At 36.8% G+C, this 23,980-nt stretch overlaps 1 protein-coding gene across 1 annotated transcript in view; it reads right to left on the reverse strand.

Moving 5' to 3' along the window:
* The window catches only part of si:dkey-112m2.1 (transmembrane protein 132C), a 171,924-nt gene extending 159,706 nt beyond the window's left edge, over positions 1-12,218 (reverse strand). The window contains exon 1 of the mRNA XM_048166255.1: positions 11,292-12,218. Coding sequence (XP_048022212.1) covers positions 11,292-11,340 — 49 coding nt within the window. The 5' untranslated portion in view covers positions 11,341-12,218. The remainder of the gene's footprint in view (positions 1-11,291) is intronic.
* Positions 12,219-23,980: the final 11,762 nt, after the last annotated feature.

Raw genomic sequence — 23,980 nt, forward strand, 5'->3', positions numbered from 1 at the left:
TAATGCATCACTTTTAAAAGTAACTTTCCCCAACATTATATATATATATATGTCTTAAGAGGAGCAAAAGTTAAGTTAAACTAGTAATATGTATGTATTAATGTGTGATATATGCATACACTATACTTTTTTTCAAGGTTTTTTTTTTGCCATCCAAATCCAAAGTTTAATTTAAAAGCCAAATAAAATTTTTAAGACAACGAAATACTGATAGCTGTACATTTTCAATGATTTTGCCCCCTTAAATGAATTTGTTTTAATTTTTTTGTCTTCGTGTAGCATGACTGTAGTTTAACTATGAGCGGCTTGACAAAACTAAAGTTTTAAAGTAGATTCCCCAACACTGAAACAAATTCCTGGTCATACTGGAGTAACACTCAGGCTATTTTGGAGTAAGGATTGACTTTGAAAAAGGAACCATGGTACACTAACCAGGAGGAACCAGAGGGGAGCAGCTGGGAAAGGTAATTGCCTGTGCCATGTGAGATGAGTATGGAGGGTGTTGCTTTATCTGTGGACTGTAATATAGGAATAGAAGGTGGAGGAAGCACAGAAGTAGAGAAGCAATTCGCTTCCATTTAGATTTAGGCTGCCTGAACCCAAGTGAACCCTGCTTACCGCTGTTAATTAAATCTGAAAGGGAGGTGAAGGGCAAAGAGGAGGGTCAGACTAGGATGGTAGACGTGAGGGGAAGCTAGTATGATCTTATCGAGGAGCGCAGACCGTGCTTTGGCAAAGAATAATGTAAATGAAGCAGAGGTCAGCAAGTTTTCCCAACGAGTGCAGCCCCCCTGCTGGCACGAATGTTAACTTTACTACGGAAACAGCGGGAGAGAGATGATAATGGTGTAAAGATAATTACTGGACTGTACTTATCCATGTCGAATCAGAAATTCAGAGCTCGAGCTTCAGTTTCAGAACAAATGAGAAACAAAAGATACACACTTTAGTTGTGTCCCAAATGACACACTATAGACTATGCACTTATACACTATATAGGCTACTTATGTACTTTTTTTAAGTGCATCATTTGGGTATTTAAAGTGCATTTTTTTATTTGGGATTTTCGGTGTGAACACACTTGCTCACACACTACTACTTTCTACTACAAAATGCCATAGAATTGTGCATAAGTATGCAAATTGGGATGCGACATTTGACTGAAAAAAAATTCAAGGAATGTTGAGTATTTATTCCATATGGTGAGCCTAATTACCGCACATCTGTAAGAAAACTAACTTATGAAAGTGGAACTATATATTCTCACACCAAGCTTTGGTTGTATTCTACATGTAACAACCTGCTTGAACTTAATTACTTATTATGATTAATTTTAAGCCGGATTCAATGTGATATAAAATTAATAGTCATTGTATTATATATTCAAATTATTTGTCATTATATTTCACAGGTGTTGAAAAGAGTACCGAGATGACAGACGATCTTAAATTAAAGGTGGGCTGGAAAAAAAATCTGAATCAAATAGCTCTGTACCTTGAGCAATTTATACAATTTGAATAGATGTAGAAATTGCATGAGAATTCAGCTGAAAGTGCTTTGAAAAACTGCTATTACCATATGAAACGGACTGCAAAATTATCACTGTCGACAACAACTGATGTCTCTAAAAGGGTCTAAACATTTTGTTCCTGAATTCAGTTTGCAGAAGATTATCCATTTTGGGGGTGAATGACTTATATCTGCGTGATTGTAGAGAGAAAAATCTCAATTCTACAACTGAAAATAGAGAAGCCTCGGGCACAATTCATTTCCCTGAGGCAGTGTTGCCGAAAATTGGCAAATGGCTTAGAACCCCGAGAAAACTTGGATGGTTTGAATTTTTCAGATTTTTTTTAACATATTGGTTTTACAATTAGCTTTGCACTAGTCATATTCAATATTTTTTTGACATCTGAGGCCAGACATATAATTGCTGCAGAACTTTAAAAGCGGTTTCTTCTTTAGAAATGTATCGTCTGATTGGGGAGATTTTTGATAAGCCTCTTACTGAGGATGAAAACTGCCTTTAAAAATATCTTTGCTTAATTCCCAAAAGAAAACTACATGCTTTTGCTTCTTTACCAAAACATTTTAAACTATGACCCATTACTGGATATGTTAATTCATTTCTTTCTTTCTTTTTCTTTTTTTTTTCTTCTTTCTTTCTTTATATGATATAGAAACTTTTAAACTACATTGGTGTTACAATTAGATTTTGTAACACCTCAACTATTTGATGTTTAATATTTATGTTGTTATGATTGAATAAAGTTTGTTATTAAAATCTCAAATCTCTTTCTTTCTGACTTACTTTCTTCTATCTATCTATCTATCTATCTATCTATCTATCTATCTATCTATCTATCTATCTGTAAGACCTATATGAAGGCTTTTTTCAAAGCTTTCTAATAAGGCTTTGTAAAGCTTTTTCAACATTTGGCTTTAAAACTTTTGCTTTTCTTGATAAAATTTGCAGTTATAAGAATTTCAGTACATTCTACTTCTACATTCAGTATAGTGATGATGATAGTGTTTGTTAATATACAGACAATGATAGGTAATATTCAGCACAGTGTTTTTTGCTGTGATATTTAAGTGACTCAGTTATTAATTTCATATTCTGTTTATTCATTTCAGAAACTGTCTTTGCGCATTGATGACAATCATTAAAAGTTAATCATCGCCTGCATGACTCGTAACTTTTCTGTCAGGAACCCCGAAGCACTCAGTGCTTAATTTACTCTCATGCTAAATTCTTTTCAATTATTATTATTATTTTTTAAGATGCATAATTTGGGGGCACAATTCATTCCCTTCCAAATGCCTATAGGGGTTCTCTATCTAATCAGTTATGTACCCTTTGATTAGGGCTGCTGAGATGTTTGTCATCCCATCAATAGCACGACGATCACCAAGACTCTCACAGTGAATGCAACAAGAGACTTGGCAAAAGACCCGAGAATCATGCGAGAAGAAAAAGAGAACGAAGCTGTCAGAGGGAAAAAGAGGTGTGAACTGATCCCTCACTCCTTCTTGCTGAGTTTGGAGAGAGAGCGCGATGGCAGGCGAGTTGTTTGACTAATGCTCTGTTAGCTAATGTGTCCAGACCACCCACTGAGTTGCACCCGTCTGCCTGGCTCTGATATTGTCTTGTAGTAGTGATGTGTGCTCAGTTGCACGAGCCCAGCATTCTCAGACCTATTCTGGGGAGGCGCGTGCAATACTCCCACTGGTAACAGCAAGCTGGTGGGAGTCTGCTCTGGCTTTCAAGATAATGTATGCATTTTTCTGCTGCTTTACACCGCCAGATGCAAGCCATCGTTTTTTCGTTCGCATGAGAGTTTGGGGAGAAAGCAAATATTTTTTTGCAAGGTTGCAACAAATGTTCTCCTTAGATAAACTGCACAAATTGGAAGTTAGGACCACAGATAAGCTCTGATGTAATTTGATGCAAACTGTAAATTGTGTTCTGAAGAACACAAACCTCTGTTGTTGTATCTCCAGAGATTCGGATAGAAATGTCTTGATTAGTGTCACAGGAAAAACCAACCGGCAACATAAAAGGAAAATGGTTCACTATCAAATATTACAGCGCATTGTTCTCTTTTGCAACCCCCATTGGAACCGAGCCTTGCTGCCTACTACTAGATGGCTGCCTTCTAATGCAGCATCCTAACTAAAATGGATACTGATAAGTTCCATACCGATAGTGTTCTTCGTGCGAAACGTACAACAGATTTACTTTACACGTAACAGTTCTATTTAAATCATATCGTCTTGAAGAACCCTTTACAGTATATGCTGAAATGGTTCTTTGTTTTTAGGGTTCTATTTTCCCGCCTTTTTGTTTTTCAAATCTGTAACCATCAAAGCCACCTTATTACTGATTTCTGGAGCTCTGCAGCCATCCAATTTCACAGACTGTATACACACTCTCAACAAGTAAATTATTTATTTTCTAAAATGTCTATAAAATTTAACTTTCAAGTTGCTATTGGTTTCTTACCAGTTATGTCTTTTTCTTTTTAGTTTAACAGAACATGTAAGTGTGAGCAGCTCTGTTCAGTTAAAGATACTTCTCTTCTCTACTAAGAGATATTGAATTTATGATCCATATTGTTAAAAAATTAATAATAATTACTTTATACACTCTAAAAAATGCTGGGTTAAAAACAACCCAAGTTGGGTTGAAAATGGACAAACCCAGCAATTGGGTTGTTTTAACCAGCGGTAGGGTTAAATGTTTGCCCAACCTGCTGGGTAGTTTTATTTAACTCAACTATTGTTTAAAAATTACTGTATTGCTTAATTAAAATTAACCCAAAGTATGTTGGAAATGAACATTTATTAATGTTCAATGAATAATTATTAAACAATAAACATTTATTAAATTGCTTATTAATAAATTTATATTAATAAACTATTAAACTATTAATAAAATATTAAAGCTTATTAATAAACATTCACCTTTTGTCTATTATTGTTGCCTCTAATTGCATCTGGTTTTTAAAGGTCCCGTTTTTCGTGGTTTTTTGAAGCTTTGATTGTGTTTATAATGTACAATATAACATGTGTTCATGTTTCGCGTGTAAAAAAACACAGTATTTTTCACATAATTTACTTATCTGTATACCGCTGTTTCCACTGCCATAAAAACGGGCTGATGACTTCCTTGTTCTATGAAGTCCCTCCTTCAGAAATACGTAACGAGTTCTGATTGTGCCAGCGGTTCCTGTGTTGTGATTCGACAGCAGTTTAGCGCATCTTGCCCGGAAAGGTCACGCCTCTTACCATAACGTGGAGATGCATGCGTGTACATTTAGAGTGTACATAAACACCCAGTCCCAAAAAAATAAAGCTATCCCATGACTTTATCCCACTTTTTCCTTTTAACATTGTAAATACTGTGCATTTTTGATCATTTTGGACTTCATAAATATAATTGTTTTTACATAAACAAATAGAAAAGACAGTGCAACTGTAAATATACTGATATTATAATAGATAACACCATTACGGTCCTACTGTATATAGCACTTTCAAAGCATGGTGTTTTATGGAACCTTATAAAAAGGGGTCTATTTAGCACCAAAAATGGTTCTGCTATTTTTACAAGCTGAAGAACCCTAATTTGGTACTCTTTAGAACCATTGGCCGAGAGAGCTCAATGCGCTGCAACTGACAATACATGCTGCAAATACTCACAATGCAACCAAATACAGAAACACGCTGCAACTGAAGAAAGCACATGCAAACACAAAAAGCACCAGCAAATGAAGAAAACATCTTCATCGGTTTGACAACACATGTGCTGCAAAAGTTTACAGTGCAACCAAATATAGAAACGTGTCGAAAATAGCAGAGAACACAACAGAAATGTTTCAAGGGGACCCAACAAATAACGAACCTGGCTGGGACATGCTTATTGTTCAATGTCTATTAGAGTGTAACAGTTCTCGGCAAAAAAACGAACCGTACCGTTCTCCACATGGTTCAGCACACACTTGCACCGAGATATACATCTACAATATGGTTTATTAAAAATAAATAAAACAGAAAGACAGAGTTAGGCTAATCTATGTTTCTGTCGATGGATACGCATTCTGGCTTCTCCTAAACTTTGTTCAAAGCGAGTGCTGTATACTAAAATATGACTAGTCATTTACCCGTCATCACCCGGGTGTTGATCGAGCACGGGTGAGACCTGAACAGCGCACATTGCTATCTGTGTTTAAACTAAACTCATTTAAGCCTTGCCAATTTTAACATTCAAGCACAAGATGCGAAAGTAGGTTAAGTGAACTTAAACACTCAAGAAAGACAAGGCATGAGTACAGAATCAGTGTACTGTATCCATGCATTGTCTTAAAGTGACAGTAGCCTAATATTCCTGCTGTCTATATGTGTTTTTAATGATAATCAAACAACAAAAGACAAGGAAATCACTCACTGCTCTTGACTGAATAGATTTTTTAACTTAATAATTACTTAATAATTGATAATGACTCATTTTTAATTCATACAGTGAAGATTAAATGCAATGTTGTTTTACATCTGATTAGCTACTTTATTCAATTTCTGTACCTAAAAACTACTGTTAGATACCTGAAAAATCCGAAAAGCACAGTTTATTTTATTTGTATCTTTTCTCTACTGTATTTATTTGTGCTGTTGCTTGTAGTTTGATTATTTGTTCTTATGCTCTTTATTTTTATTTGACAGTAGTTTTTCCCTAACATACCGAACCATACCGAAACCGTGACCCCACAAAATCGTGACAAAAACTGAACCGTGAGTAATTTAAACCACTGCACCCCTAATGTCTACTCGTCAGAGGTGTTGTCAATGACCTGAAAGGTGAGTTTTTTGTTTTTTTTACATCCTGATCTACGGAGCCCCGCACATGACACACAAGAAAAAAAATTAAATCGTGCGCACAATTTACTATTTCGTTCCCTCCATTTATGTGCATGATTTATAAATCGAGGAAACAAATTATTAAATCGTGCACACGTTTTATTAAACCGAGGGAACAAAATAGTAATTCGTGCGCACGTTTTAGTAAATCGAGGGAACGAATTAGTAAATCGTGTGCATGATTTAGCCTACTATTTTTTTTTCTGCATGTCATGTCCGGGGCTCCGTACTGAATCATTTGGATCTTAAGTAAAGATCATGTTCCATGAATAAAAAAAAATATATTTTTGTAAGTAATATGCACAGTGTTGGGCACGTTACTTTAAAAAAGTAATTAGTTATAGTTACTAGTTACTTCTCACAAATAGTAACGGAGTTAGTAACTGAGTTACATCATTATAAAAGTAACTAATTACCAGGGAAAGTAACTATTGCGTTACTTTAATTTTTTTTTTTAAATATGTCAAATAACTTGAATGCCCCCAATATTAAATATAAGTCTAAGAATAAATTATTCTTGATCCGACTCATGACTCATGATCCGCTCTTCCTCACGACATGAAATTTCTCTGTACTGTACTATACGCGTTGGTAGCCATTAAAGAAAATGTAGTTTCATATTTATGTTTAAATAGTCATATGTTATGTTTTAAATTCATTTACTTGATTATGAAAAGTGAACAGCATGAGTAAGATGCATCATAAGATGCGCAATATATCGGGAGACATGGAGTGGGTCAGACACGATTTTGACCACTTCATTAAGTTTTGTTTTATAGAGAGCCTCTCTTTAAAGTGAATTTCGTTGTGTAAAAATTGTATCTTAATTTTAATCAATGTTTCATCAATCAATTGCCTGGATTTAATAAATAAGAAGGAAATATAGCATCCTCATGGCAGGTGCGGGCGCAATCACTGGGCTGCTTGCCTCGCAGACATGAGAAATATATCTATAGAAAGCTTGAAATATCTAAAAACGAAAAGAAATAGGCTAGGCCTACTCTGATTATGCAGCCTAATCCGAATGAAATGTGCATTCTCTCTCTAGGCGTGTCCAGTATATGCGGAGATGATGAGAGTCAGCAATGTCAACTTCATCTTTGCAGCCGACACTGATTCAGAAAACATTACTTTATTAATAAACAATTAAAATGTCTCCTTGCTGTGTTTTATCACATTCATAATTATTACTTTTGCCGGTTCTTTATGGCAAGCTTTATGCATGCGCTTGAGTGTCTATTACATAAACGCTCATATTATGGTTTATTCTCTCCAGTATTTAAGAAATTAAATTAATATAAATGTGATTAGTCAACTAATGGTTTAAATGAATAGCTACTAGTCGACTAAACAACTTATTTCCCATTTTTTCGATCCAGCATGTCACAAGGGGTATTCTGGTTTGAGCTCGCGCTCAGCTCGCATGCTCATAGACACACACACAGAGAGCATCGTTCATTATTATCAGTTTAAAATTATATTTGAGTATGACTAACCGCAGCACACACCAGAGAAAAAAACTTTGCAAGTCCTATGGCTAAGAGAGAGCCTACTCAGATGAAAACCGCTTCAGTGAGCTCAATTATAGTAACGCGGCATTTTTTTTGCCAGTAGCGGTAACGGCGTTGTAACGGGAGAAAAAGTAATTCGTTTGATTACTCGTTACTGAAAAAAGTAACGGCGTAAATAACACCGTTTATTTATAACGCCGTTATTCCCATCACTGAATATGCATTGCTAAGGACTTCATTTGGACAACTTTAAAGGCGATTTTCTCAATATTTAGATTTTTTTGCACCCTCAGATTCCAGATTTCCAAATAGTTGTATCTCGGCCAATTATTGTCCCATCCTAACAAATTATGTATAAATCTCAATTTCAAAAAATTGACCCTAATGACTGGATTTGTGATCCAGGGTCACATTTGTTTGGAGCGTGTTTCTGTATTTGGTTGTGTTGTGAGTATTTGCAGCACATGTGTTGTCAAACTGATGAAGATGTTTTCTTAATTTGTTGGTGTTTTTTCTATTTGTATGCTTTTTCTTCAGTTGCAGCGCGTTGAGCTCTCTCAGCCACCGTACATTAACTTTTTTTAAGATTTATTTTGGGCTTTTTTCCTTTATTATGACAAGACAGGAAGCGAAGTTGGAGGGAGAGAGAGAGGGGGGCAGGATTGGGAAAAGTCCACGAGCCGGGACTCGAACTCGGGATGCCCGAAGCGCAACTGCATTATATTTCAGCGTGCTGCCCATGAGGCTATTGGCATCGACTACATTAACCATTTTTTATTTTTTTAAAGAACAGAATGAACAAAGGTGCATTGTTGATATTTGTCAGAAAAAGGTCTATTGTCAGTAGTGTAGCGATGCATGAAGCACTGCTCACACAGAAATACATTTCAAACCAAGCAGCTTTATGTTGAACAACGAAATCTGCGTGTGGAACTTTTTCACACTTACATGAAACTCTCGATCACGAGGACTCCTATTGAAATGATTGAATTTTGCCCACGAAAATTTGCAGAGCTACAGTATATGTGACCACACATTTATATTTATAGTCAACATTTTTTCACTATATATTGGTTGGATATTTCTTTTGCTCCATTTTTGGGTGGATTTTTTCCACAGAGCTCAAAATGCATTATGGGATTGCTTTCTACACAAAGGATACATACATCGTGCCTCATATCTGTTCTTTGCTATCTATTCAATGCATTGTGACAAGCTCAATGAAAAATAAAATGTATCCCAGATGGTGGACGAAGAGAAATGTCTTTTTTAAATACAGTATACCTTACAAGGCTCAACAATAAGGACTGCCCAATGACCCAGGGTGAATGACCCTCGGGACAGTTGACGGAATTCATAATACCATAAAATGTTCACCATATTTTGGAACAGAACAAACGTCTTATTTTGCTTGCAACACATACGGAAGACAAAATGAGAGGTTGTCAAAACTGTCAAGGTTTTTCTCAAACAATATATCAACGTTTTCCGCAATGATTATAATACTCCATCTAATCATTTTTGAGGTCTAAATTGCCATCCTCGAGCCGAGGTTGTCAGATTGACACTTATTTATTTGGACCGTGTTCAACAAAACACAGTCCCTGCGTTTATTTTTATTGATGTCGAGCAAGAAGCGGCATACGGTTGCTGGCAGCCACCCTGAATTATGAGGAAGGTGATTACAGCCCCCCTCTCGCTCTCTCCATAGCCAAAGATCAGTGAGACAGAGAAAGACAGCTCTTGTAATCACTCTTAATAGTCTTGTTGTTTGTGTGAGTGTGCGTGGTAATGATGCTGGCACTTCAGCGTGGGCTCACAGGGGACCCACTATTGTTTCATCATCTCACTGCCTTCCACTGGCACCACAACAGGTGCCTCTGTGAGGTTCCTAGCCAGTTAGCGTAATAAATAAAGATTATAGCCTTTTTTTAGCTTTTTCCCCCCTCTGACTATATCATTGCTTAATCCCAGCAATGGATCTAATGACCGTGCATTGATCTAAAGTGGACCAATCACTGTAATGTACTTCAACTTTCTCAGGATTCCATGTTTATGGCCTCCATTTCCATGTTATGATCCTCATAAAGTTTCTCATGATAGCTCCGAGTGCTGTTTGCTAAATTAATGATGCGAACCCTCTTGTTCTTTCGGCATCAACGTCTTGTTGTTTTATATACTTCTCCATTTCATTTTGTGACTTGAACAAGACCGAGCATCTAAACTAAAGTGCATTTGAATGACGTTAGCATAGTCAGTGGCGCGTTTGTCTTAAGCCAGCTCGGCGTGCCAGACAAATCAAACCCAATGCACAGAGTGTAGATGACACGAGAAATACACACTCATGAGAATTAGAGTGATTCATTCCCTGAGAAAAATGACTCACCCTTTTAATTTTGAGAAAAGCAATGATGATGTCCAAGGAAATTCATGTTTCCTCTCACTGAATGCAATAAACTATTTTTATGTGTGATTATATGTGACATTTTCCTGACCTTTTGACCTGAATCTTCTCTTCTAGAAGAGTAATGGAGTGCAAAATGATGGTTCAGGAGGAGCTATAATGGAGCTGCTTACCTCACTATTATGACGATTCTGGATCTCAAATGCATTTATTTGTGTTCATTTATAACTAACTTCATTATAGTTCTGGCGAGCATGACATGTCTATCTAACTACATTACACTAAAGGAATATATGATTAACACATGTAACAGTTTCAGGAAGAATCTTGTTAGAACAAACTAGTCTCAATTACAGATCTAATTTAAAGGGATGGTTCGCACAAAAATTAAAATGGTAATTTATTCACCCTTGTGTCATTCCAAACCTGTATGAGTTTCTTTCATTTAAAATTCTTTTGAGGAAAGAAAAAAAAAAATCATATTTTGTGTTTTTACAGAAGAAAGTCATACAGGTGTGGGGCGACATGAGGGTGAGTAAATGCTTCAAGTATAATAACACACTGTAATGTAAAAACAAATGGATAGTTGCCAAAGCGTTTGTGAAGTGTTTCTGCAGCATATTCTTAATTTCTGAACAGTATGATTAGTTTTTCATCTCTTAAAATCCATATGGTAATTGTATATTCAGCACATTTAACCATGGTCATTTGGAATCCACCTTCAATTGCTTTACAACCGGTCATCAATAACATGTCAAGAGCACCTCTGGCAATCTGTAATCATATTGATTCACACACCATGAAGTAGCACCTTTAAGCTGTATGTGATGAATAACTGAGCTGGTGCACTTATTCTCATTTACATATGGTGATGAAAGAAATTAGCTTGGAAAGTAAAAGACACGGATCCAGCATGCAGGTCTTCACCTGTTACTGCTGACGCGCTCTGACAGACTCACCTCTGCAAAGAATGAACAACATGAGCCCAGCTAGGCTGAGACGCAGCATCTTCAGTTCCTCTGAAGTTGGTTTCGGGGAAGGAGAAGGGAACGGGTCAGTGTTTTCCCACCGACAAATCTTCCTTAATGTCTACAGGACGATACACAGAGCCTTCATCTCTTTATAAGCACGAAACAGCGTATCGGTTAGATGTTTCCCCCTCCAAGCATCTCAACACGAGTCTCTCCTGCGGTGCAGTTACAAAATGTTGTCATCTTAACAGCCATGATCTGTTTCGTGGGTCTTAAATGTGTTCTGAAGTGTCTGGGAAGCACCTTAAACATTAAAAGTATAGATGTGCCATCCCTTGAAAAGTCCCAAATTTGTAGTGCAGTGCCACAAGTGTCTGTTGTTAAAAGCAGTCTGGTGGATGAATGATCCGTCTAAATAAGCGTCAGGAGGACACACGGCTGTGTGGAGAATCTCACAGGAAAGTTGAACATCGTCTGTGAGGCTCGACAACGCTTCATAATAATGTGAAAACATCCACTGTAATTCCAGGAGGCGCGAGGTGTCCTCGCGTAAACAATTAAGTGACTTTTAAAAGAGAATATTGGTAATTAAGAAACAATTATAAGGGTTTATATCGCCTAAATAAGACGGAGACGAAGAAGACGGCAATATGTAGCCTACTCCGGACTTCCACAGTTACTAATAGGCTACACTTTATAAGAAATGAAACTAGTCCAGCTGTCGGTGCATGTATCGCCCGTCACAGTTTTGATGCCGAAAAACAAGTCAAAAACTTCAACAATGTGAGGAAAGAAATTATAAAAATCACTTGTTCTGTGAAAATGCTCCTTTCTCTCATCCATGAAGTCCACAGTGAATACTCCTCGTGCTCTCGTCTGCTCTTTGGGTTCCGCAGCGACAAGCACAGTGAGTCATGAAACTGATGCTCTCTCTCTCTCTCTCTCTCTCTCTCTCTCTCTCTCTCAGCAAATGCTGCTAAACTGGGAGGGCTGCACAAGAATTTCAATTTAAACTTCAAAGTAGTTTATTTGCATGATTGTTTACATAAAATATTAAAGCAGTGGCACAAACATATAAAATAAGGTACCAGCATTGTTAATAAAAAATACAATGCAGTAGCTTACAATAAAATAAGATGAAAGAGTCAACTTCATTCGATGTGTAGCCTACTTGTGGATGCATGCATTGAAACAAGGAAACAAGTAGTGCTTTGTAATACACCTGTTGTGAATGGTTAATCTGGAGTAGATTAATCGATCAATAAGGCCTATGTCTATGGAGAGTATTATAATTTTACAAATGATTATATCCAATTGCAGTTGTTGTGGTTATATTAATAAGAGTGATGATGCAGGTGTTAATGTAGTTATTGAGTGATTTGACCATGGACTATTGTACTCTATTTGCTTCAACAAGCGCGCCAGTGCCCTCTAGTGGTGTAACTCGTGTCCCAAAGATTTCCCCATGCCTCCGTGACTCTGGTGGCATTATGCTGATGTTGCAACATAAAGCGTGCTGCAAGCTCTAAGTCTTCAAGATTTGGTGTGGAACAACAAGTGTTGATGACCGAGATGTAAATGTTATATTTTGCATTTAAGGTAGGTGAATACTTATATTGTCCACTTTAAAATTAAAATTACCCCAAGCTTTACTCACCCTCAAGCCATCCTAGTTGTATATGACCCTCTTCTTTCTGATGATGACAATCGTAGTTATATTATTAAATATCCTGACGCATCTAAGCTTTATAATGGCAGTGAACGGGTCCAATGAGTATAAAGCTCAAGAAAGTGCATCCATCCAAAACAAAACGTAACGGGGGAGGTGGGGGGTGTTTAATAAAGGCCTTCGAAGCGAAGCAATGCATTTGTGCAAGAAAAATATCCATATTTAACAAGATATAAAGTAAAATATCTAGCTTCCGCCAGACCGCCTTCCACATTCAACTTAGGAAGAAAACGTAACTGACGTCGTGTTAGTTAAGCTTTTTTCGTAAGTTGAATGGAAGGTGTAGGACGTAGCGTAAGCGTTTTTAACTGCAATAGGCATTAAGTCAATAGACTTAAAGCTTAAATACATTTGTCTTGCACTGTTTTGAAGGAAATGTCGCCATATATATCCGCTATGGTTTTGAATTTTTTCCCTCAGCCATAATAGGATGGACACCTCAGACCCTAGTTTGAAAGTTTCTGCGTCTGTGCAAAGCTCATGAATGTTTAATAAGGTAAGCGTTGAGGCAGCTTGTGATTGGTTGTTTTTGCTAAAGAACTCATAACATTCCCTAGCACTAAATGCATTAAAATGACACTGAAACATGATTAAAATATTTGTTTGCAAATGTGTATCCAAATATTCCAACATAAAGGTTTAAGAATTGCCACTGACTTTCTCATTATTTTTTGGCACCCTGGGCCATCTTAAAATTCATTTTTGGTGAAAATGTAAATCGATAATAAATCATACATCAGTCAAACATATTTAATATTGAAGTGACAGAATAGTCCATCAAACACAGTTTTCTTCCTACAGGTTGGAAATTTAATGTAACCCCCTGTGGGGGTCTGGCTTTAACCTTGTACTCAGTCACACCATGCTGAATAGAGATATCGACAGAAAGAGTAGCTGATGACTCCCCTACCGCTCAAGTCAGCAATTACTGTCAGTTCACAGAGGGAAGATGTGTGTTGATTTGGGAAGAAAGAGGCATTTAGGAAGACCCACGTGCACAGGCATCCAATTAGCAAACACATGAATTGCTTTGCCAAATTCTGAGCAGGGTATTGAAAGTTTTCCAACTATGCTCACAAAGAGGCATTTGTAATTGGCTGCAGTGAGACACCTGTAATAAACCGTGAAGTAGATAACATACCAAATCGCTAACACTAACATAACATCCATACAGAGTACTATTGCAAAGAAATTAAGTGAATATTGACCCCCTTCACACTCTCTCCATTTGCACTCAGTGCCATATCTTCCCTGTCATTTCAGTGTATTCACCAGGTTGATTGCCGTGACCCGTCTCTTGCTGCTAATGTCAGGTGATTAACATTTATCAGTCTTTGGGCAAGACCTTTCTCCTGAGGAGACGTTTCAACTGGCCTGCTCTTTTAGCGTCCTTTGACAACGTTTCTCTCATTACTGGTTTCAGCACATTCACACAAAGTACATGTCAGTGATTGTCTGCTGTAATTTACTATTCATATTGCCAGCTGCATGTTTGTTATACGATCTAATAGGAGCTTCACACAACTTCATGCAGTGAGTGTTATGGGAACAACTGCTTTGATGCTGGAGGCGACATGAAAACACATTTGGCACCGTTTACTTTCTTAATACATGTTCCTGGTCTTGAAAATAAGCAACCGTTCAAAGGTTTTGGGGATTTTTTAAATGTATTGGAAAGAAGTTATTTTTATATTTGAATCGCTGAATGTAATTCTTATTATAATAATGTAATTGCACAATCCTTCAGAATACATTTAAATATGCTGATTTGGTGCTCAAGTTACATTTCTTATCATTATCAATGTTGAAAACAATTGTTCTGCCTAATGTGGAAACCATGATACAGGATTCAGTGTTCTTTAATGAATGGAAAGTTTATTTTTCACTTTTGATCAATTAAATGGTTTCTTACTGAATAAATTTATCAATTTCTTTAAAAAAAAAAATTTGCTGACCCAAACCTTTAAATGCAATAAATTTTAGAGAAGTAAAAGTCAAGTCAAGTCAAGTCACCTTTATTTATATAGCGCTTTTTACAATGCAGATTGTGTCAAAGCAGCTTTACATTGATAACTGGTACATAATTTGGCTGCACAGCAGCTCTTAAATAATAGTGTCAATGCAGGCAGATCAGAGGCACTGTTGAATAAATGTCATTTCACATTGACTTTAAAGTGGTGAACTTTAAACATTTTATCATTATAATTTTATGAATGATTATATCTCTTTTCATAACATACCATACAATGTTAAATAATTGTGTAAACAATGTTTTCTGTAACCCAGACAAGCTTTTATTATTAAAATGACCATTAATCCTGCAATAATTGAAATACCCACCCATGTGATATCATAATTATAACAGTTGTTTTTGTCATCAGTTTTTAGCGGCGACAGTCATCTGTCAAATTTCCCTTGGGTGTCTGTTAATTTCACTGGATTTTGATGGAACGAAGCTCGAAGACTTAATTGAGATTTCTGTGTTGGCTAGGATTTAAATCTGTTTATTTTATTAGTGTCATGTAAAAATAGATAACCTTAATGACAGAAGCTAATTAGTATGGTCATTTATTCAAGTTTTAATACACAGATGACTGCCTAAAGTCCCGTTTTTGTCCCAGAAGTTGTACAAGCCAATTAATGTGATGCCTCTGGGAACAGTTTATGACTCGAATTACAAGACACGTACCATAATAATTAATAGTTCAGAGGAGTTTATGTTCTCTGTTTATTACGCTGTATGTCAACAATGCAGACATCCATACGGGTAAAACATGCAGGTATTACCTGAGGATCATAAATATGAAAACATGTTCTAAAATAAAATGGGGCAAATGTGTTTGGATGCAAACAAGCTTCTCAGGTGCAGTTATTTTTCACATATGTGAGTTCTGCCACTGAACATTGACCTTTCTTTTTTCATTTTAGACCCTGCATGTAAAGTTAGTGATTAAATCACATTTTAATTGACACATTTGACAAATTGGACTAGAAAGGGAAATATGTATGGTCTCCGTTTCTCTTCAACTGCAGAGTTAGCACCAGTGCTTACTTTTTTATTGCGGTGTTAAAAGGTACAGGAGTGGATTACGGCTCTCCTATCTGAACTACTTGCACTGTGAGCCACAAAAGCTTTTCACCCGTGAAGTATACAGTCCTTCTCAAAAGTAACCAAGATGGACACAAATAGATTGCATTGTACCCTGGGTGGCCCTGGCCCACATTTTAAATCTCTACTCTCTAACCTAATCAGTGACACTTAGGGTATACAGCCGACATCTGCGAAACTGTATCAGCTCGTGTCAGTCAGGTGCTTAAAAGGGTGGAATTGGAAAACCAAATGGAAAAAAAAGAAGCCTGTTGCATGATCTGAGGATTTTGTGTATTTTTGCCAACAAGAAGCTTTAAATGGGTAGTTCACCCCAAAATAAATATCAGCATTTCCTCACCTTCATGTCATTCTGAGCCTATATGACTTTCTTTCTTCAGTGAAAGGAATTTATTTTGAAGATATATATACTTATATACCATCTATAATGCCTACAGCATCAGTATTATCAGCAGCTTATCACATTGCTCTGGAGCTAATTACCCTCCTCCATCCCCAGCTCCTCCTCTCGTCAAGTCAGGACTTGGTCTTCTGATTCCCCTTCAAATCAGAACAACTTTCTCGAATTACGTTATACACTAAATTATTGAACCTTAATGATATCTGGAAAACATTTATATTGGTTCTGTTCTGTTTACTCTTAGGCTGCATGGATGGGCGGGGAGTTCTTATCCAGAACATATGCCAATCCAAACTGTACACTCAATTTGGGTTTTCTATAGGACAGAACACATGTTGGGTTAATTACCGGAGATGGCTCGCGTTCGGCGGGGGAACTGATAACTTCAGACCACCGCCCTGCGTTTCACTCATAGCCGATATGACTGACTCCATAACCTGTCCATAAATAATAAGTGTACAATTCTGAGAAGGACAAAAGAACAAAAAAGAATCTCTCCAGATAGAGTGGAGCTGGTAAAGAGATTTAATAAACCAGCTACCATCAAACAAATGCAGAGTTTTCTGGGACTGATAAATTATTGGAGGGCCTGGATACCAAACGGCGGAAGGATAACTAAAATATTTCTCTGGTAGCTGTGCATTTAAACAGACAAATCTTCCTGGACTAACTCCATCAGAGCTCCATCCAGGGATAACTATACCTATTATGAGATCAATCAATCCTACTACCAAAGGAAATCAATAAAAACAACTTACCTGTGATGAAGAATAACTTCTCTCTTGGGAACATCCCGGACGAGCCCCCATCCTAAGTATTTATATTCTGTATCTTTTTTAATAAAATCATAACATTTTATGCAAGGCATCAGGCGTTTCCATCATGCAAAAAGACAGATGAGACACTTGTTTAGGTGACTCACATCATGACCCTGTATGTTGCTTTGCATAAAATTAAACAATATACAAAACAATAACGAATTTTTAGATAAGATAAAATGTACACAAACTACCCAAACAATGAGTTATTACATCCTACCCCGGAGCTGGGTAACACAAAAACTTCCCTAACACTGGAAAAATAACCCAACAAAATTACCCAAAAGGCTCAACTCAGGACTTTGGTTGAAAAAAACAACAAGATTTTTAAAAGTGTATGTAGTGGCCCTGACAGAAATATGAACTATAAGATAAGCAAACTAGTTAGATTCTGAATAATAAAATGCAGCAGTCTTTTATTTCTTAATTCGCTAATGTTGTTTCAGCAGTATATCAAAATGTTGTTTTTCATTGGGAATTTTTTTTTTCAAAGCATGATATCGTACTAATTTCTTCCCCCAAGGATGGCATGTTCTTTTGTTATTTTCTCTCTAAATATTAATGAATCCTTGAAAACCACAACAAAAAAGCACAACAATCTTCATTAGAACTATGTATCCTAAAAAGGAAGCTTAGTGTAGATGAAGAGTTTACCCATTGGTCCCGGCCAGTGTCAGTGTGAAATATGAAAGTGCTTAACCCCTGTGAGCTGAGGGAATGGCAGGGAACCCAACGGGTGTTGAATTGCAGGGTTTGCATGTTTATAATGAGCACAGAAAACTGCTGCAGAGCATAAAGAAGGAAGTCTATTGCACATTAAGCGGCTGAATGTTTTACAGAGGGTAATAAACTCCTGCCTCGCTAATCAAATTCACCAAGAAAATACCATCCTTCAAGTCTTCAAGAGACCAAGTTTTTTACTCCTTTTCTTCAACAGTGTTTATTGAGAGTCATTGCAGCAACACAATTTACCTGATTACAGAATGCATCTTCTTGCTCATTTTCAAAAACAATTTAGCAAAGTTTAATAAATTACTCAAATTGCTCTGGTGTGCCATTCTGGTGATTTAGTTGATATGGGGATCCATCATTCAAGCTTCATGCCCACATGCCCCCTCAGATTAGCAGATGCAACTCAATCAATCAATAAAGTATCTATATATAATTTGAAAATTAAAAGGTATAATTTAAAAATGAACTCATATAGGCTAAAGCCCGGGATACACTGCACGATTTTAGCAATCCTATAAGATCATTACAAATCACACTGTACGACATGGATCTATTAAACATACGACATGCATGTAGACTGTAAGATGATGACACCTATTGACTCGTAGGCTCGTAAATGTCATCAGCAAGCGCTAGTGGTAAACAAAAAGACCATGTTGAATCACACTTGTTGTACAGTTTTGTACTTTTACACCTTCAGTTGTACTGTTTATGTGTGCCGAAAATAAAACGTAAGTGGCAAAAGAAGAAGGGAAAAGAGCTTGAGAAGCAGTTTTAAGTTTTAGCGCCATGTCGCTTTGATTTTATGTCGCATTTTTTTGGCTGGTCAGTAGGCGTAGGTCGTAGCAGCAAACACACTGTGTGATAATCATGCTGAATTTCTGACACTGTCAAAAAACTATCGTAGGCTATCTTTGGTCGCAAGACCGGGAAAACGGTCATCTTTGAACCTCTCTCACTGTACGACATAGGACTACCGATTAAGAGCCACAATCACAGAAATCGCCACGATTGTTTCACAATGGCAATCTTTCGTCTGGGACAGCCAAAAATTGTGCAGTGTATCCCGGGCTTAACTCTCTGGCGTTTTTAAGAATTCTGCCTGCTTTTTATAATGAAAGTGAATGGGGGCTGGGGCTCCAAAATCAGTAAAGCACCACATATTGTAAAAGTGGACCATGTGACTTGTTCAGTACAGCTAAGTCTTCTGAAGCAGCAGCTTTTAATGAGAAACTGACCAAAAATAAATGTGGCTCCATTTATTAATTTGATTTTTAAAAAAATGATATTTTTTCATCCATATTGAAACGAAATGAAAGCATGTTGGTGCGCACTGCACAAACCAAACAACACTTTGGCTACAATATCAGCAATCACAGACATTCGCATTCGGAGGGGAATAGCCTATATTTCTCAGAGGACCCTTGAGTTGCCGAAATAAGGTAGGTAATCTGTGCTGGAATTTTTACAGATGTTGTGTAGTCGTAATAAAAACACAGACTTTGCAGATTCAGATGGGATTAAACTGTGAAACACATTTCTCTAACATCTTCTGAAAACGAGTTCCGTCCGAATAGGGCTTTAGGCACCATGTTTGATTTGAGAGCTCCAGTGTGCATTATTGGTTCATTTTTCTTTATTTTTTTACAACATAAAACTATCATATTACTTTAGAAAACTTGGAACATGAGTCTACAATTTGCACTACTTTTATGGTGCTTTTTCCCTCAGTACCCATTCACATTAATTCTTTGATTATAGTTTAACAAAATCTAATTTATTGTATTATTTTGTATTTCTTTCAGCTCATGCCTGTGTTAATTCATCATGTCCCAAGACACGTCCTTACCAGCGATCATATCTGGCATCATGTTTACAATAATGGCCTTATCGCTATTAGAATGGTGAGGTAATCACTCCTATTGTGCAAATGTCTGCTGATGCCCATTCAATGCATGATTTAGTGCATCATGATTTATTTGCTTCATAATGCATGTAATTAAGGTTTTAATTGCATTCCCGAAAAGACAAGAAGTCTTAGAGAAAATGGTAATGCACACTTCAGGATGGAAATAAAATCTGTTTGAGTAACAGTTCCTTTTTACATCAGCCTGCCTATCAGCAGCATGTCCTGCCCTTTAAGGATTTATCAGCCTGTGCTGACAGAATCACCTCGTCGAAATTGTTTAAATCACAAGGCCTGATCAATTAGAGTCTTGTTTTTAATGAATTTGTGGAATGTACAATTAATGAAAACAATCAAAGGATACATATGGAATTGAAACTTGCCTGTTCACTAACCGTATGAAATGCTCTCTTGCAAAATCCTTTTAGGCTTATATCCAGACTTATCAAACTGAGTTAATGTGAATTAATCCATGCCTGTGGCTCCACTGTGAACTGGTAGTTTCAGCTCATAAATGTTAAACAGATGTCGTCTCTTTATACAGTATATCCTCTTCATCTCACACTCGATTAAGACAAACAAGTTAAGAGTTAAGATGTCAGTTAAGATGTAATCAGGATCAAATAAATGCACTGATTGAAGAAATATAAATGTAGCTAACTGGAGTAAAAACCTTTTCGCCTCTAGGAAAAAAAATCACTCAATATTCCACTACAGTACCAGACATGATCTGACAACTTATTTCTTATGTATAATTCTAACTACAATGCGAAATTCATAGGATTGTATTACTGAATGTCGATATCTTTGTTTTACAGTTCTCAGTGATGTTCATGGACATGTTTTCATGATCCTGATGAATTGCTAATATGGAAAATTATGAAATATTAAAAGGAAGTTGGAAATGGTGATTTCTAGCATTTTTATGCAAGCTTATGCCCACAGTTATTTTAGGTATGATGTATTAAGATATAAAACTAGCATCAGACTTTACTGGTGTTTTCATTAAGATGAACATTTGTCTTCAGCTGCCTCATAAATCATGTCAGTATGCTTTCCTCAGTCTGATCATCTGGCAAGAATTTAAGCTGACATTCAGAGACAGAGTGAGCAAGGCAGTTATTTTAGAGGCAGCTCTCCACAATGAATTGCTGACATGATATAAGATAATTTAGCTACATCCCATCATGCTATAATCCTGTCTGTGCCTTTTATAATTGCAGAACCTTCTCTTAAAGACACAGTGAGCAGAAATTGGACTCATTTGTGTTTAGAAGAAAAATATCATGGTGTTTCAAACCATTTTAGCACGATAGCCTCTAATTATCTCTTCTATTGTTGTTCTGGGTGTTTTTCTTCTTTTGTGTTCCGTAGAAGAAAGAAAGTCATAAGGGTTTGGAATGACAAGATTGTAAGTGTTTTTGGGTGAACTATCCCTTTAAGGAATATAAAGAGTGCATTCTGAGTGCAGATGAAGAGGGTGAAAAAGATGAAGGGAATACATAGTATAGTTTGTGTGTGTGTGTGCTATGTAAAACAGAAAATGAACGAGTGAAAATTCAGATGAGTCTAGAGCTTCTGCACATTCATTTTGCAACAGTTACCCATCTTGTCTGTGGTCTCTTGTGCCTGCTCTTTCCCTCTTTCCTTGCTCAGCACAGGCAGTGAGAGTGGGCTGGAGCCATGAAATCCATCATTCCACTTCATCTGCGGCACTCTCCCTTTCTGATCAATGATAGCGCTAATAATAACTGCCACATAGTTACCTCCAGCTCGCTGTCGGTCCAGCACAGCTCCAGGCCCCCCTCTCCAGATTGCCCGGTCCGATTAAGAGCCCATTACAGGGGCTGTTTACTCATAATGTCCCTCAGGCCTGGCTCTGCTTTGTTTGCCTGTCTAGAGATCCAAAGGTGATGAGATGACCTTCTGTAACTGCAAAAGTTCATTCTCTCTCAGTCATTTTCAGTTTATTTAGTTAGTTTTGTTGGTTTATTATTGACAAGGGACTTGTGGGGGATTCTGTCAAATGTAAATAAGAGAATTTTGATAACCTCCCCCAAATATATGCTTGAATACAGTTAATGTCAAATGTCATAAAAATACTCAAAATTATTATCAAAAACTCTACTCTAGTTATTATTAGTAGTATTTGTCTTTCAAACAGGTTTCAAAGTAATTACTTTGACAAAGTAAATTGTCAAAGTAATCAGACTTAAATTGTCCCTATTATGCTTTTTCAGATATTACATTTCATAATAGACAGCTGTTTGGAAATGTTAAAGATCTGCAAAATTTTAAAGATCAAAATGCATGATAAATGGAGTTGTTGTCTCTCAAAAGAAAGAACCGTTTCTAATCTGCCTGAAATGAGTCATCAGTAATTCCAGTCTTTTCCAAAGACATATAGCCTTCATTGGCTGCCGGCAAACAATGTCTACTTTGACATGCCCTCAAACACTGTAGTTGTAGCTGAGGCCTGGATGAGTTTGGTTCGTGTTGTCGACATGTCGAGAAGGTGCTGTTATCTGCACTACAAAAGCAAATCCACTTTACGTCCATTTCCAAAGGATGAGGACTCGGTCTCAAATTGATATGGTAAAACCGACACCGAAGCTTTCGAAGCTGAAATTCAGATATGCTAATGGATGTTTTGTTTCCAACATGCATTGCAAGGAGCACAACAGACTGGGCCATCTGACCAATCAGAGCAGAGTATGCTTGGTTGGAGTGAGAGAAAGGAGTGGTTTGGAGAGACTGAATCATTTATTGAACATTTTTTTCAGACACTGTGAGAAAAGAGGTGATGCTGCAATGTAAATTATGAAGGGAATATATATATGTGTATATATATATATATATATATATATATATATATATATATATATATATATATATATATATGTATATATGTATATATATATATGTGTGTGTGTGTGTGTGTGTGTGTGTGTGTGTAAAGGGAATATACACACACACACATATATACAGGTGCTGGTCATATAATTAGAATATCGTGAAAAAGTTCATTTTTTTATTGTAAATTATTTTTAAAAATGAAACTTTCATATATTCTAGATTCCCTACATGTAAAGTAAAACATTTCAAAAGTTTTTTATTTTTATTTTGATGATTAGAGCGTACAGCTGATGAAAGTCCAAAATCCAGTATCTCAAAATATTAGAATATTTCCTAAGATCAATCAAAAAATGGATTTTCAAAACAGAAAAGTTCAAGTTCTTTAAAGTATGTTCATTTGTACACTCAATACTTGGTCGACAGCACATATTACAGCAAATGACTTGCTCCTAGCACAAATTACAGCATCAGTGAAGTGTGGCATGGAAGTGATCAGCCTGTGGCACTGCTGAGGCACTATTGAGCCTTCAGATCATCTATATATTGTTGGATCGACTGTTTCTCATCTTTCTCTTGAAAATATCCAATAGATTCAGGTCAGGCATGTTGGCTGGCCAATAAAGCACAGTAATATCATGGTCAGCACACCACTTGGTAGTGGTTTTTGCACTGTGGGCAGGTGCTAAAGTCCTGCTGGAAAAGGAAATCAGCATTTCCATAAAGCTTGTCAGCTGATGGAAGCATAAAGTGCTCCAAAATCTCCTGGAAGATGGCTGCATTGACTTTGCACTTGATAAAACACAATGGACCAACACCAGCAGACGTCACGGCCCCCCAAATCATTACTAACTTCAGAAACTTCCCACTAGACTTCAAGCAGCTTGGATTCTGTGCCTCTCCAGTCTTCCTTCAGACTCTGGGACCATGATTTCAACATGAAATGCAAAATTTACTTTTATCTGGAAAGAGGACTTTTGACCACTGTTCACTGTCCAGTTCTTTTTCTCTTTTTCTCCCAGGTAAGATGCTTCTGACATTGTTTCTGTTTCAGAAGTGGCTTGGTATTCCTTTTCCTGAAGATGTCTGAGTGTGGTGACTCTTGATGCGCTGACTCTGGCTCCATTCTA

This window comes from Megalobrama amblycephala, linkage group LG18 (genome assembly GCF_018812025.1).
Source record: "Megalobrama amblycephala isolate DHTTF-2021 linkage group LG18, ASM1881202v1, whole genome shotgun sequence".
NCBI lineage: Eukaryota > Metazoa > Chordata > Actinopteri > Cypriniformes > Xenocyprididae > Megalobrama > Megalobrama amblycephala.